Source organism: Dreissena polymorpha, chromosome 15, assembly GCF_020536995.1.
Source record: "Dreissena polymorpha isolate Duluth1 chromosome 15, UMN_Dpol_1.0, whole genome shotgun sequence".
Classification (NCBI taxonomy): domain Eukaryota; kingdom Metazoa; phylum Mollusca; class Bivalvia; order Myida; family Dreissenidae; genus Dreissena; species Dreissena polymorpha.
In genome coordinates, this window is record NC_068369.1 from 20868319 (window position 1) to 20884974 (window position 16656).

The 16656-nt window shown below is 35.5% G+C and overlaps 1 protein-coding gene across 4 annotated transcripts in view; it reads right to left on the reverse strand.

Annotated features, from left to right (window-relative positions):
• LOC127859395 (uncharacterized) overlaps window positions 1-16656 on the reverse strand; it is a 100913-nt gene that overhangs the window by 35824 nt on the left and 48433 nt on the right. For all 4 annotated transcript variants that reach the window (XR_008039347.1, XM_052396759.1, XM_052396758.1 and 1 more), the window contains exons 3-4: window positions 3825-3883; window positions 1225-1416 (exon numbers count right to left, since the gene is read on the reverse strand). Coding sequence is in view for 3 of the 4 variants with exons in the window: in XM_052396759.1 (XP_052252719.1) it covers window positions 1225-1416; window positions 3825-3883 (251 nt within the window). In the remaining variant the exon portion in view is untranslated. The remainder of the gene's footprint in view (window positions 1-1224; window positions 1417-3824; window positions 3884-16656) is intronic.

Here is a 16656-nt window from a genome sequence, read left to right on the forward strand (position 1 = left end):
ATTCAATGAAATCACGAAATTTTGACGAACAAAGTCCCATAACTCTGGAACGACAATTCAGAATTCCGTCAAAAACGAAAGGGGATCAGGGTTTATCAATATTAAGATTGTGTTGAAATTTGAAAAAAATCCATCGAAGGATATTTGAGCTACAGTAGGACATTCAATGAAATCACGAAATTTTGACGAACAAAGTCCCATAACTCTGGAACGACAATTCAGAATTCCGTCAAAAACGAAAGGGGATCAGGGTTTATCAATATTAAGATTGTGTTAAAATTTGAAGAAAATCTGTCAAAGGATATTTGACGTAGCGTACGACATTAACAGACGGACGGACGGACGGACGGACGGACGGACAGACGGACGGACAGACGGACGGACAGACGGACGCGGGGTATACCATAATACGTCCCGTCATAGACGGGCGTATAAAAAACTAGCACAATATCTGAAAGCGTGGTGTCAAAATCCTCCGGAAAACGGACATTTTCCAAGGCCCATAACTATGCCAAAAAACAATTAATCAGAAAGAAACTCACACTTTAAGTCATGTAGGTATATCGACCCACATACCAAAAATCAGCTACATATCTGAAAGTGTTTTGTAATTAAAGCCACACACCTTGAAATGAAATACATGGCATAGTAAATTTGAGTATAAATAAGAAACATATTTTATCTATGCCAATTAGAAAATATCTGGTTGTTACAAGGTAGAAATCAGTCTCGCTTTAAAACTTAAAAATAATCGCGTTTGTCAAAATGGACGTATACGTCTAGAAATCCTACTTTTGGCTTTAAAAGAGGAACGTTGGAAAAATAATAAATTACTTGCTAACTAGGCTATAGACATTATTGCATCTACCTCAATTAGAATATTTCTGGTAGTTACAAGGTAGAAATCCGTCATTTTTTGCGCTTTATCTTAAAAATAATCCCGTTTGTCGAAATGTACGTATACTTAATAAAATCCTACTTTTGGTTTTAAAATTTAAAAAAAATGTAAATTACTTGCTTACTAGGCTATAGATTTGAGGACAATCTTACACACTTTCAAATTGCATCTATATGTATTGATTAACATGTACTTTATTTCAAGTGCTTTAAAGTGCTAGCGAAGAACTAAAAAAAACTCCAAAAAACGGAATACCCAATGGATTGACAAACAGTTCGATGGCTATATGCTGGACTCACTCTGGGCTGCATTAAAAATGCACTGACCTAGTTGGCAACTTCGATTGTATCTTGTTGCGCTTTCTAAACAGGGCTGGTTTGGCACACAATCCAAAGATGATTCTCGATTGCGACGCAAAGAGATGGGACCAGTACATGATGCTGCCTTACAAGCGATCACAATTATGTCCCCACAGTTGAAGAACTTTGTGTCATTTGAAGTCACAGCACAATGCACAACTGAAATTGTACAAACTTGTATGACTTGTATGACTTGAAATGATATTATGAAGTTGTTTTTTTTTTCAAGTTTACTACATACATATATGGAAAACAAGAAATTCTAAATGGTGGGCAAATTATGATCCCATGGGCACAATTTGAACAAACCTTGTGGAGAACCACTATACTATGTTAAAAGTGAAATACAGCACCTCTAGGCATTGCAGTTTAAAACAAGAGCACCGCCTTGCGGGTGCAGACCGCTCATCTATTTTTCTTTTTAAAGGTGAAGGGACCTATCTCATTTTCAATCACAAAGGAGGGAGGGGTGGAGTGGTGGGGGTGTGGTCATTTATTACATTTTCTTTTATACCTAATAATAAAATATGACATTTCTGCAGTGAAATAACAGCAGTGAAAATAACACAATTGTTATTTTCACCGATGAAAATAACAAATTTTCGGAATTCCTTTTTCTATTTTTAGATTATCATATCAAGATGTACTTCCCTTGTTTATATCCTTGTTCATATTTTTTCTATGATCACGAGTGAAACAAAATCGATATTCCACCGAATCCAACACGTTTTCTTTTAGTTTTATGCTTTTTTACCGTTTATTTACATTGAAAAAGAGTTTAACTGAAGAATTCCCTGGAATAATGACGTAATTTCGTCAACAAAATGACGTCATTTGGTCAACAATATGAGGTCATATCAATGTATTGAGGCAAGCCACGGGAGAAACTCCGAAAAAGGGTAACTTTTCAGCCAAAGGGAAACAGCTGTTACTTATTTTCTTGAAAAGGGGCATAAAAGAAACAGAAAATTTGTTAATGTCAGTGTAAGATCGTTTGTTATTTCACTTGTGATCATAGAAAAATAATTTTTTCACTCGTGGCTGCGCCACTCGTGAAAATATATTTTCTATGATCAGTCTGGGTCATGAACAAAATATCCTCTTTATCTTCCAAAAAAAATGCAAAAAAAAATTATTTTTTTTGGGGTGGGGAATTCTTGGGTGGGATGGTTGGACGGTATTTCAAAAATAAAATAATACAAAAAAATATTTGTGTTTTTAAACCATGTTTAAAAAAAAAAATTGTGTTTTTTTAACCATGTTTAAAAAAAAAAAAAAATGTTGAGGGGGGGGGGGGTGTTTGGGGGGGTATAGTGTTAGGGTGTGGTGGTCATTTATTAGATGATCTTTAAGAAAAAAAAAACAACTTTTTTTTTTTTGGGGGGGGGGGGAATCAGGGGGGGAGGATTTAGGGGGGGGGGGGGACGGGGGATGGTTTGGGTGGTATCTATTGTGGTTTGTCAGGTAAGAGTTGTTTTGTTAAAGTATCAATCAAATCTAATCATAAATAAAGAAGTTATGGCAATTTTAGCAAAATTTTATAATTTGACCTCGTGAGTCTAGGTCATTCAAAGGTCAAGGTAAAATTCAACTTGCCAGGTACAGTACCCTCATGATAGCATGAAAGTATTTGAAGTTTGAAAGCAATAGCCTTGATACTTTAGAAGAAAAGTGGATCTAAACACAAAATTTAACCATATATTCAAAGTTACTAATTCAAAAAAGGGCCATAATTCCGTAAAAATGACAACCAGAGTTATGCAACTTGTCCTTTACTGTCCCCTTATGATAGTTTGCGAGTGTTCCAAGTATGAAAGCAATATCTATGATACTTTAGGGATACAGTGGACCAAAACACAAAACTTAACCAAATTTTCAATTTTCTAAGTATAAAGGGCCCATAATTCCATCAAAATGCCAGTCAGAGTTACATAACTTTGCCTGCACAGTCCCCTTATTATAGTTAGTAAGTGTTGCAAGAATGAAAGCAATAGCTTTGATACTTTAGGAATAAAGTGGACCTAAACACAAAACTTAACCAAATTTTCAATTTTCTAAGTATAAAAAGGGCACATAATTCTGTCAAAATGCCAGTCAGAGTTACATAACTTTGCCTGTACAGTCCCCTTATGATAGTTAGTAAGTGTTGCAAGTATGAAAGCAACAGCTTTGATACTTAAGGAATAAAATGGACCTAAACACAAAACTTAACCAAAATGTTCAATTTTCTAAGAATAAAAAGGGCACATAATTCTGTCAAAATGCATGCCAGAGTTATCTAACTTTGCCTGCCCAGTCCCCTCATGATAGTAAGTAAGTGTACCAAGTTTGAATGCAATAGAATTGATACTTTAGTGGAACTTAACGCAAAACTTAACCGGACGCCGACACCGACGCAAGGTGATGACAATAGCTCATAATTTTTTTTCAAAAAATAGATGAGCTAATAATACCATTTTTTAAAGTTTTGAATAAATACATGCAAGGAAAACAATTCAAGGATAAACTTTTAAATTCTGTTAGTAAATGATCATTGGTATCAGACTAGCTTTATTGATAGATCTTACCCAGATACGCTGCGGCAAGTTGCAGTGACAACACAAGAATGCACGTCATTGTATTTTTACTGAAATGAGAGAACAAAATTCAAATACAATATTAATCATGTACATCTCACCTCCTACAAAAATTACCTAATCCAATTGGCTTAAGGCACTCACGTGCCCATGGAGTATTTTCTATACACCCCGAGTAATTTCCATACTTACCGATGAATCGAGTTATCGGTTGTGGTATAATCGTTACACTGTTAGAAACTGACGGTATATGGGATATACACCATCAGTTACTAACCGTGTAACTAATAATACTTTCTTGTTTCATGACTAATATATATATATATATATATATATATATATATGTATATTTTACACTCACATCATGCGAAAATGGGTTTTATGCCAAATGCTGCCAACGTTGCTATAGACTAGCCTGCAGATCTCTCAGTCTGGTCAGGAGATCAATTATGAGACCATGAAGCCTTGCGTGATTTTAGAGAGCACAGCTTAGCTCCTGATTGTTGCACTGACCAATGTGCCATAAGACCCATTTTCGCATGAGGAGGGTCTGAAAGTGTATTTTAAGAATGTGTAGAAAGAAAACTGCATGTTCGTCAAATATTAACATACCAAATATTTTGAAGGTAAAGAAGTAAACTCATAATAAGCCTTTTGAAAACATATATTACCGGTAAGTAATCTCCATTATTATAATTTTTATCTGAGAACACTATTATGTGGTTTGAATATACATGCCCTTAAATAACACACATGGTGGATATGCATAGACAACTGAAAAAAACAAAAAAAATAACACCTTTTTTCCAATATAATTATTTAGACACATACATTTTCTTACTTTCATTCATAGTCAGGTTATATGACAAATATATTTTTATTGTTTTTATTTAAGTATTTTTTTTGCTGAACATTTGAAGACGATTGCAATATTCAATTGGATTCTTTTTGGAACAAAGGATTTCAAGAACTCCTTTTTAACAAGAGATGTGTTTGTCAGAAGCACAATGCCCCCTATTGCGCCGCTTTGAAGCCATATATTTTACCTTTGACCTTGAAAAATGACCTTGACCTTTTACCACTCGAAATGTGCAGCTCCATGAGATACACATGCATGCCAAATATCAAGTTGCTATCTTCAATAATGCAAAAGTTATTGCAAAACTTTAACCAAGGTTAAAGTTGTGGGAGACAGACAAACAGACAGACAGGCAGGCAGGCAGGCAGACAGACACACAGACAGACAGACAAAACAATATGCCCCCAATAAATCCTATTGAGAACCATGCAAAATGTGTTCAGAAAAGCTCACCAGGATTACCTTGTGCTCAGGTGAGCTAAACATCGACATCAAGTTTGTATGAAATGGTAGACAACTTTAATGGAGAAATAAATTTAAATTAATGCAGTTACCTCCCATTATCAATATTGCTCACTCGTCATATCAAAACCTTTTTTTACAGATAATCATTCGCGATTATGTAATGTTAAATCTCTACAGTTGAAACATGATGCTAAAAATCTGAGGAGTCAATGCCGACAAACACCTATGTGATCATAGTAAGGCATCTTACAAGAACCAAGTTAATCATGTTAATATACACTTAATATGTATTCATCATTTGTAAGAATATTCTAACTTTCCTTTTAAAATAACTGCACTTGAAAATATACTTGCACATGTAGTCCATTTCTAACAAGACTATTGCCAAGCAATATATGTCCCCTACCGGCCCCACCATTGTCAGATTTTTTTGTTTGCCATAGCAACCAGAATTTTTGACGTAGTAACAAAATGAAATGACGTGCATTCTGTCCATATGGCCATCTTTCCAAGTTTCATGAAAAAATATTAAGAACTTTTAAAGTTACTGCAGGATCCAGAAAAGTGTGACAGACTGAAGGACTGACAGACAGACTGTGTGCGCAAGCCATAAGTCCCCTCCGGTGAAACCGGTAGGGGACAATAAACATAGAAAAAGTATCCACAAACAAACAGTGCTTGCAAATTGTATTATTTGTAAAGAAGACAGTTTATGTTCACAGCAAATCTCACACTGAATCTTATAATGGTTAAAGCTTAAAGTTGTGAATGACTCCTATTGGTAATGTTGCAATCAAACAACTTGAGTGTTTCATGATTTAACCTGACATTAGACGTGCAAATCTTCATTGAAAAATGCTATAATGTACCTGCTTCAATCACTTTAATTGATGTTTTATTTAGATCATGATTCAGAATAAGCATCACTTAAGAAACAATTCTGAAGTTTCCAATTTAAGTAAAAGAATAATATTATAATGCATTTATCTTGCATACTCTAGTTTATTTAAATTAAAGGGGCCTTTTCATGTTTTGGTAAATTGACAAAATAAAAAAAAGTTGTTTCAGATTTGAAATTTTTCGTTTTAGTTATGATATTTGTGAGGAAATAGTAATACTGAACATTTCCCATGCTGTTAAATATACATTATAAGCATCTTTTGACGATTTGAAAACCTGAAAATTATAAAGTGTTGCAATGTGAAACAATTGAATAATTTGGAAAGTTCTGTTGTTGTCGTTATATTTTGTAAAACTACCAGCATTGCTTTGATAAAGTGAACAAGAGCCGTTTGTGAGAGGACAGCGCGCTCGACTATTTGAGTGCTTGACAGTATAACATAAGCCATCACGGTGAAATTGTTCATATACAATAATTTATTAGACGATCTTTCAAATATAAAAAAAGAAAAAAAAAATTTGGTGGGGGGGGGGGGTAGGGGGTGTATAATGTGGGGTGTGGTAATTTATTAGATGATGTTTAAAAAAAAAATGGGGGAGGGAGGAGGTTTGGGGGGGGGGGGGGGGAAAGGATTCTGGGTAGGGGCGTGGGGTATTGTTTGGTTGGAATCCATTGTGGTATTCAGGTAAGTGTTGTGAAAGTAATAATAAAATGTGAACATAAATAAAGAAGTTATGGCAATTTAAGCAAAATGTTCAATTATATAAGTGTAAAAGGGGCCATAAGTATGTCAAAATGCTTGATACAGTGGTATGCTCTTGTTTATAAGTTGGGGTCATGTTGGTAAACAAGTATGCAAAATATAAAAGAAATATGTCAAAGGATATAGGAAATATAATTTGGGGTAGTACGCAAATTATTTATAAATCTAAGTATAAAAGGGGCCATAATTATGACAAAATGCTTGATAGAGTTGTCTGCTCTTGTTTATAGGTTGGGGTCATGTTGGTAAACAAGTATGCAAAAAATGAAAGAATATGTCAAGGGACAAAGAAAATAGTTGGGGTAGTACGCAAACTTTAACATTTGCTGCATATTGTAAGAAGAAAAGGGGCCATAATTATGACAAAATGCTTGATAGAGTTGTCTGCTCTTGTTTATAGGTTGGGGTCATGTTGGTAAAAAAGTATGCAAAATATGAAAGCAATATGTCAAGGGACAATGAAAATAGTTGGGGTAATATGCAAACTTTAACATTTGCTGCATATTGTAAGTGGAAAAGGGGCCATAATTATGACAAAATCCTTGATAGAGTTGTCTCCTCTTGTGTATAGGTTGGGGTAATGTTGGTAAACGAGTATGCAAAATATGAAAGCAATATGTCAAGGGACAAATAAAATATTTGGGGTAGTATGAAAACTTTAACATTTGCACACTCACGCAGACGCTAACGCCGACGCTGGGTGAGTAGGATAGCTCCACTATATATAATTTATATATAATAGTCGAGCTAAAAATACATCCCTTTAAAGTATGAGCATGGATGGCCGAGTGGACTAAGCGGAAGACTTTCACTCCAGGACTCCAGGGGTCAGTGGTTCGAGTCCAGTTGAGGATTACTTCTTTTTTTTTTTTGTATCCTTGTTTTTTTACTGGAGATTTTAAGGGTCCAATTATTTTTTTTTTAAATTTACCAATATAAATCATTTAATGACAAACTTCAATAGATGCCAAAATCTGTGACCCCTTTAAAGCAACAAGAGCACCGCATAATGGGTGCCACGCTCGGCTGTGAAAGCTTGTCAGAATTTTTTTTTTTTTTAGAGGTCACAGTGACCTTGACCTTTGACCTAGTGACCCAACAAGAGATGTGTTTGTCAGAAACACAATGCCCCCTACTGCGCAGCATTGAAATAAAATTTATATTTATCATTTGGAAGGTATAGGAATTATTTCCCTTTAAAGGTTATTACTTCCCTTGAATTTTGTCCAGTCCAACCAGGGTGGTGGGGGGCGGGAGGGTCTCACAGTCAATTATGACCATGTCAGACATCACTGACAACCAAGGCCTGTGTGGTTTAAAAGAGATCATAGCCAGAGTTGATCATGTATCATGGGACAGGTATGTAATGAACATCAAAGAAATGATAATTATATCATTAAAAAAAAAATTGACAAATCAATCATTTGGGTTATAAATAATTTAAATAATAAATCTGTACAGTAACTGTGAAAAGAACTTTAATTCTTGGTAAGGAAATATATAATATGAGATTTATAATTATATAAATTACTTCCCTTGAAAATAATTGTCTATAACAAATTTTTATTTTTAGTAGCAAATAATTAAAAGCCACTACCGTGACTGTAGATTCACCACTCAAAATGTGCAGCTCCATGAGATACACATGCATGCCAAATAAATATAAAGTGGCTATGTTCAATATTCAATAATTATCTCCCTTTAAAGTTCATTACTTCCCTTAAATCTGTATTTTTTTACTGCAGACCATAAAGGATGACCTTGACCTTTTACCACAATGTGTTTGTCAGAAACACAATGACGCCTACTGTGCCGCTTTGATTTATTTAACAAAAATATATACGTGGGCAGCCAGGTCAGATAACTATGTCCATTTAAAGCTTATTACTTCCCTTGACTTTGTTTTTTCGACCCTTGACCTTGACGGATGATGTTCACCTTGAAATTTTACCACTCAAAATGTGCAGCTCCATGAGATACACATGCATGCCAAATATCAAGTTGCTATCTTCAATATTTAAAAAGTTATGGCCCATGTTAAGGTTTTAGCAAGACGCCTATGGCGGACGACGAGCTGGCTATGACAATAGCTCGGGTTTTCTCCGAAAACAGCCGAGCTAAAAATCACACTAATAGTCTAACACAAAAAGCAACACTATAAATCAAACATTTAAACTAACTCTACTATTAATTAAAATTAAAAGTATCACACAGAAATTAATAAAAAAAAAAACTTACCAATTGTTGTTATATTTCCTAATTTTCAGTCTCTGCTATAAAGTATGATTGTGCAATAAGTGCCTCAACTATTCTGTATTAATGTACTCCTAGCACACTGAGTATTGGTTTACATGTATTTAAGTCCAGCATGTTTTCTTCTATCAATGATGCACACAGAAATTTTAATATTGACAGCATGCCAAGGGGCAAGGTATAATTAACAATATCATTCCACAGATGAGGTCTGATTGTGTGAAAAACATGTGAATGATTAACAATGACAGAGTAAACTTATCATTTTAATATCACCATCATTTTAAGATCACTGACCTTTTTGCTGTTAATGATAGATAACATTGTTTTTAATCCTGAATAATAATACAGCAATGTTTTTCATGAGCGTTATTTTTTTTACTGTTTTTTCTTAATTTCATTTTTAAAATAGGACTGTTTTAATGTGGCAACATTATTATTTCTGTACATGAACAAAACATGAATGAAATACTTAAGCTTAACAATGTTTTATGCAACTTGTCCTTTTACTGTACCCTTATGATAGTTTGCTAGTGTTCCAAGTATGAAAGCAATATCTATGATACTTTTGGGGTAAAGTGGACATAACACAAAACTTAACCAAATTTTCAATTTTCTAAGTATAAAGGGCGCATAATTCCGTCCAAATGCCAGTCAGAGTTACATAACTTTGCCTGCACAGTCCCCTTATGATAGTTAATAAGTGTTGCAAGTATGAAAGCAATAGCTTTGATACTGTAGGAATAAAGTGGACCTAAACACAAAACTTAACCAAATTTTCAATTTTCTAAGTATAAAAAGGGCACATAATTCAGTCAAAATGCACGCAAGAGTTATCCAACTATGCCTGCCCAGTCCCCTCATGATAGTTAGTAAGTGTACCAAGTTTGAATGCAGTAGCATTGATACTTTCTGAGAAAAGTGGACCTAAACGCAAAACTTAATCGGACGCCAACGCCGACGCAGACGCCGACGCCAAGGTGATGACAATAGCTCATAATTTTTTTTCAAAAAATAGATGAGCTAAAAATGGTCAGAAGTCAAAGCTGTGTGGTTAAACAATTCGACAGGTGCTAAGCCTATGGGACTGCACAGGCTAATCTTGGATGACACTGTATACACACACATGCTTTAAACTCCTTTTTCTTAGAGTGCCGCTCAATATCATTATGAATGGTTTAAATTTATCTTCCATAAGCCAGTGAGAGATACATGTATACCGGTAGTCGCCCAGTTTAAAAGATACATGCACTGTTGCTTACTGTATTACACAGTGAGCGACAGTGGATGTGTCCTTTAAACCGGGCAGATAGATAGATAGATAGACTTTTATTTTCCTCCATTCATGAAGTCAGAGCATAACATATTATACAAGCAAGGAAGTAAAATCGAGTATATACACACACATGAGATCATAAATGAAACAACTCAATACATTCAATTAGATTATTTACAAAGATAACATAGCTATGTAGATGATAAATAATTGTTAATTCCTAGGGAAAATAATCACATAGAAATAATAATTAAAATCATTTTTTTTTTTCAGTGTAACTTATTCCCCGAGGATATGTCTTAAAGCGAAAGCGAAAATAAAGACATAATAGACGAATATACTTAACATGTGTCATAGGTTTTGCCTTCCACGGAAGGCTGCTATATAGTGTTAAGATACACTAATATAGATTGGATAGACATGTCAACATATGTGTAAAAAAAAACAAAGAAACAAAACACACAAAACCTGGCTCAGAGCGTCTAACACTAGTTCAGGATGCTAACAGCAGCTTTGCACAATTTAAAATGCACAAAATATGAGTCAACAGTTTCAGATATCATTTTCAGCAATGATGCACTTTGTTCTAAGCCACTTAAGTGGATGAAGCGCGAAAATTCCGTTATACCGATGCATTCAATTAGAGTTGTCCATAAATGTTTTCGCTTATCCTCTAACAGGTGGCAATAACACAACTTATGAATTACGAGATGAACGGTTTTCAGGTGACAATGTCTGCATTCTCGTAAATACTGTCTCAACACAAACATACCTATGCCATTCAATATAGTTTTACACACGTTAATTATTCTTGGTTTTTTTTTTTGCTACTCTCCATAAAGGGGAGTAATTATTGGAGTCTATTACATGCACAGTTACTCCCCATTGATCGTTGCCTTTGATGCGACTCTGTATTTTGTTCGTAATGTTCATTACGACTTTTCGCTCAACTATTTTTTTCCATTGTCGCTTTGTGGGGAAATTTCCATCCTGGACGTATGATCGTAAGACGTTCATTAAGTTGTACTTTTGTAGTATCCTGTATGCATCAGGGATATATCCGATGCATTGGCCATCTAGTTCAATGTGACGTATAAGTCTATTATTGAAGATATCTTTCGCTAGGTATTTAGGATTCAATCTGCATATTTGGTCGAAAAATGTTAGTTTTCTGATTTCCAGTTCATTCGATATCAGAACAGTATTAACTGTTGACAGGCAATAATCTGTTGAGATGTTTCTGTCATACCCTTGCATGTGTTTCAGGCAAAAGTTATGTGCAATATAAAGTTGAACAAGATCACTTTGCGAGTTGTTGTTCCATAGCTCACAGCCATATAGGGCCTTTGGGATAACAGATGAGTTGAATATCGTTAAGAGAGTTGGTGGACTCAGTCTTTCAGGCGCTACCCCTTTTGAGCACAAGCTCATGTATGTTCCTTGCAGTCGCACACATGCATCATGAATCGCATTATTAGTGGTCAAAAGAGAGTTGCATTCAATACCAAGATGGGTATACTTGTCGCTAGCGGGCAGACGCTCATGTCCTAGATAGAAGGTTGAAGTCTCTTCTGTCTTCTTATTATAGACTAGTACTGAGCACTTCGATGCGTTATAAAGAAACCTCCACCTGTTTGCATATTCATAGCAAATCTTAAGCATCCTCTCGAGTCCATTTTTAGAGTATGATACTAGAACCATATCATCGGCCACAGTTGGCGAAGCCATATTTATGTCATAAATGCACAGGCCATCACCACTCTCTTCAAGTTTCTCTATCAGGCCATTTATGAACATAAGGTACAGCAGCGGCGAACTTTTGCCTCCCTGACCGGTTCCTTGCCCTATCGGTAGTGGTTCCGAGATCAATCCTCGATGGCAAACGCGGCTTGTTGAGTTTCGATACATTTCACGAAGTGCCAGAAGGGTGTTAGTATCAATGACTGGATCAGGATCATAAACACCGGAAATTGATAAGAGTTTGTCCATCGTGCCATACCCTGTCAAATAAGTAGCGATCTCAATCAACCATGGAGGCCATGGGTTGGGGAGAGGGAGTAGTGTTAAGGTTTTCAGAGGAGAAGGGGCTTTTTTTTACAAATGAATTTGTCGCCTGTAAGTGGCTTAAACAGAAACACTGTTTGCTAATTGCAGATTAAGAGGCCAGACTTTCGAAACTCAACAATAAATGTAGACTTGAAGGGGACACACAGGAGAAAATCATGTTTTTAATAAATAAATTTATTTGCATTAAAAAAATATCCCTGATTTTTTTGGTTTGACACCTCAAAATGTAGACCAGGGTTCTGTTTTTTACAATCTATTAAAATCCCCGTAACCATGATCATTTCTGCAGGTAAGGGTGCCAGCCATAAGCTTAACAAAGCACACAATATATATTGTCTACATTTAGCATAAAACTCTAAGGAATGTGTGGGTTTTATTTAAACTTGCTTTTCAAAAGCAATCATTTAATCTTGAAAAGTGAGCCTTATCCTAGTATAATACTAATGTCGTTGTGCAAAAGAATATAGTTGAAGAACTGGAATCTGTGACATAAGTGCATACATGCCAGACATCCCAATCTTGACAGGACAGTCCTGCTTTTGGGGTGTTTGTCCCGATGTCCTGATGTGACACAATTTGTCCAGACATTCATGAAAAACCAAATACTTTCTATTAGTTCACAATAAAATTCTCTATTCAAGCTCTGTCTGGCTTAAGATACCATCCCTAATCCCTTTATTGCCCCCTATTAACAAACCACATCTACTAGTCGAGTGATCAGCGATCTATCAGCACATAATTTATTTTATCGGACATTCGCACCATGGTGTTTTTATGATAGGGGTCGCTAATTGCTAGCGACAAATGCATCGTAGTGAATAAAAAAGCGGACTGCTTTTGTATTTCATGGTTGAAATCAAGTCACAGAATATTATGCTGTTTTCTGTGTATTATGCGACCTGAGGCTAAAAAACCTGTCAAAACACCAATTTTGTATATCAAACAAATTGAGCGCTGACCTAGACACATTGATGTTTCACATATTTTTACTTTCAGTTTATCTGATTTTCAGAAAATAATGTGTACATATTGCATGGTTCTAAATTTAGAATTAATTGATGATTAGTTAAATAAATCAGTGCTTGATGCACACTCATCGCGTTGAACGATTACACATTCACATTATGGATACATCCGCAAAGTGCACATGTGTGTTAAATTCCAGAAAATGGAGAACGTCTGTGTTCATGAGTTTGTTAAAGGGATCTTTTCACGTTTTGGTAAATTGACAAAATTGAAAAAAGTTGTTTTAGATTCGCAAATTTTTGTTTTAGTTATGATATTTGTGAGGAAACAGTAATACTGAACATTTACCATGGACTAATATAGCCATTATATGCATCTTTTGCTGATTTAAAAACCTGAAAATTATAAAGCATTGCAACGGGAAACGATTGAATAATTTGGAGAATTCTGTTGTTGTCGTTTAATTTTGTGAAACTACGAAGATTAATTGCTTAAATAAAGTATAAAATATAAAGTATAAAATACATACTTGGAAGGATGGCCGAGCGGTCTAATTGGTTTTTACTCCAGGACTTTGGGGATCACTGGTTCCAGCCCTGCTGCGGGCTACTTTCTTTTCCCTTTTTAAATTTTATTCTTGAATTTTTACTGGAGCATTTTAGATCCAATGTTTACATTTATCAATATAAAGCATTTAATGACAAACTTAAAAACATGCCAAAATCTGTGAAAAGGCCCCTTTAAACACATTTATTGTCAATATTGCCAGAAATTATGAGGTTTTGTTAGTAATATACTGATTACTTACTACAGTAAAGGTGGCATGATTGATCGTTTTAGGTGTCCCGCTTTTTGATCAAATGTCCCGACATTTTTAATGGAATTTCCCTATTTGGACCTGAAAATTTCTGGCATGTATGCATAAGTGATTCAACAGCACTTCTTTGTCTGAGGTAACTTCTTGTTGCCATCAAATTTCTGGTACTTAAAGGGGCCTTTTCACTGATTTTGGCATGTATTTGAGTTTTTTATTAAATGATTTATATTGATAAATGTAAACATTGTATATTAAAAGCTCCAGTAAACAAGAAGGCCTGAAAGGCCCAAAGTCGCTCACCTGCGATTCAATGGTACTGACCTTTTCTGTGCAGCCCAAGATGTCATAAGAACAAAATGTTCTTACTTACTTTCATGACTAGTGAACACCCTGGCAGCAACGTTATTCAACAGACCAGAACCATTTTCATACACGTCCAAGATATCATTTAAACAAATATATTCTGGCAAAGTTTCATTAAGATTCATGAAGCCATATAAGGAAAAATGCCCAGCCCCCTGGAGGCCATGTTTTTCAAGCAACTGAAACCATTTTACAAGCGCACCGTCTAGCCGGTGCAGACCGCTCATCTATTTTTCTTTTTAAAGGTGTAGGGACCTATCTCAATTTCAATATCTCATAACATTATGGCTTATCACAACTAGACTGTTCAAATGCTTTCACTATATCGTAGCTGTCGTTCTCAAACCTCGTAGCTCCAAAATTTTCAAAATATTTTTTTTGTCTTTTCCGAATATATGAAGTCTGGCGCGTGTTTTGTGCTATATCTCGTAGCGCTACGGCAATCAGAGCCCTTGAAAAAGCCACGTGACGTGACGAAATGTTGTAGAATGATTGTTGGCTTTTTTCCCGGCGAAAAGTCGTAGCGACGCCATTTCACCTATAGGTACGTCTTTTCGTTTGGACAAGTTTGACAAAAACGTTTTTATAAAAAAAATTATTTGCAACTATGAGGTTTCCTATAAAAAAAAATGAGACGGTTTTCTCTCTCTCCTGAAAAGTTGGCATTTTGTAGCTACGAGGTTTGAGAACGACAGCAACGATATACATGTACATATAGAGAAAACTGCCCCACCCCCTGGCGGCCATGTTTTTCCACCGATCTGGACCATTTTAGAACTCAACCGTCATATCCAGAAAACACATGCTTTGACCAAATTTCATGAAGATTGGACCAAAAAAGTGACTTCTAGAGTGTTCACATGTTGTCACTATATACATATAGAGAAAAGTGCCCCGCCCCCTGGTGGCCATGTTTTTTCACCGATCTGGACCATTTTCGAACTCGTCCAAGATATCAATAAAACCAATGTTTTGACCAAGTTTCATGATGATTGGACAAAAGTGTCACTTCTAGTGTGTTCACAAGGTTTCCCTATCGCCATATAAGGAATACTGCCCCGCCCCCTGGCGGCCATGTTTTTCAACGGACCGGAACCATTTTTGAACTCAACCAACATATCATTTAGACAAACATTTTGACAAAGGTTACATGATGATTGGGCATCAAATGTGATTTCTACAGTGTTCACAAGGTTTTTCTTTTTTTGGACCTAGTGACCTAGTTTGTGACCCAGCATGACCCAGTTTCAAACTCAGTTGAGGTATCAATGGGAAAAATGTTCTGACCAAGTTTCATAAAGATCGGACAATAAATGTGGCCTCTGGAGTGTTCACAAGGCAAATGTTGATGGCGCATGATGCACGACACACGACGGACAAAAGGCAATCACAAAAGCTCACCATGAGCATAGCTAAGGTGAGCTAAAAACAAGAATAAAATTAAAGAAAGAACAAGAGATTGCCAAGCAATAATTTGTCCCCTACTGGTGAAACTGCACCATTGTCAGTAATTTGTTTAATTTTTTATTTGTTGCCATAGCAACCAGAATTCTTGAGGCAGGAACAAAATGAAATGATGTGCATAATCTCTATATTGACATGACTATCCATGTTTCAGGTTTCAAGAAAAAAAAAACTTTTTAAGTTATCGCAGGATCCAGAAAAGTGTGACGGACAGACTGACAGACAGACAGAGCGCAAACCATAAGTCCCCTCCGGGTTCACCGGTAGGGGACAAAAAAAGTAACCCTCAACTGGGCTCGAACCACTGACCTCTGGATTAAAAGTCTATTGCTTAGGCCACTCGGCCATCAGTGCACATAAAATGAGTGATGTATTTGATACTTTATATTAGCCAACCCCGTAGTATCACAAAATATAACGACAACAACAGAACTCTCCAAATTATTCAATTGTTTTGCGTTGCACTTTATAATTTTCAAGTTTTTATTTAAGCGTCAAAAAATGCATATAATGAATATTTTAGAGCATGTTAAATGTTCAGTATTACTGTTTTCTCACAAATATAATAACTACAACAAAAATTTACGAAACTGAAGCATATTTTTTTAATTTTGTCAATATACCAAAAG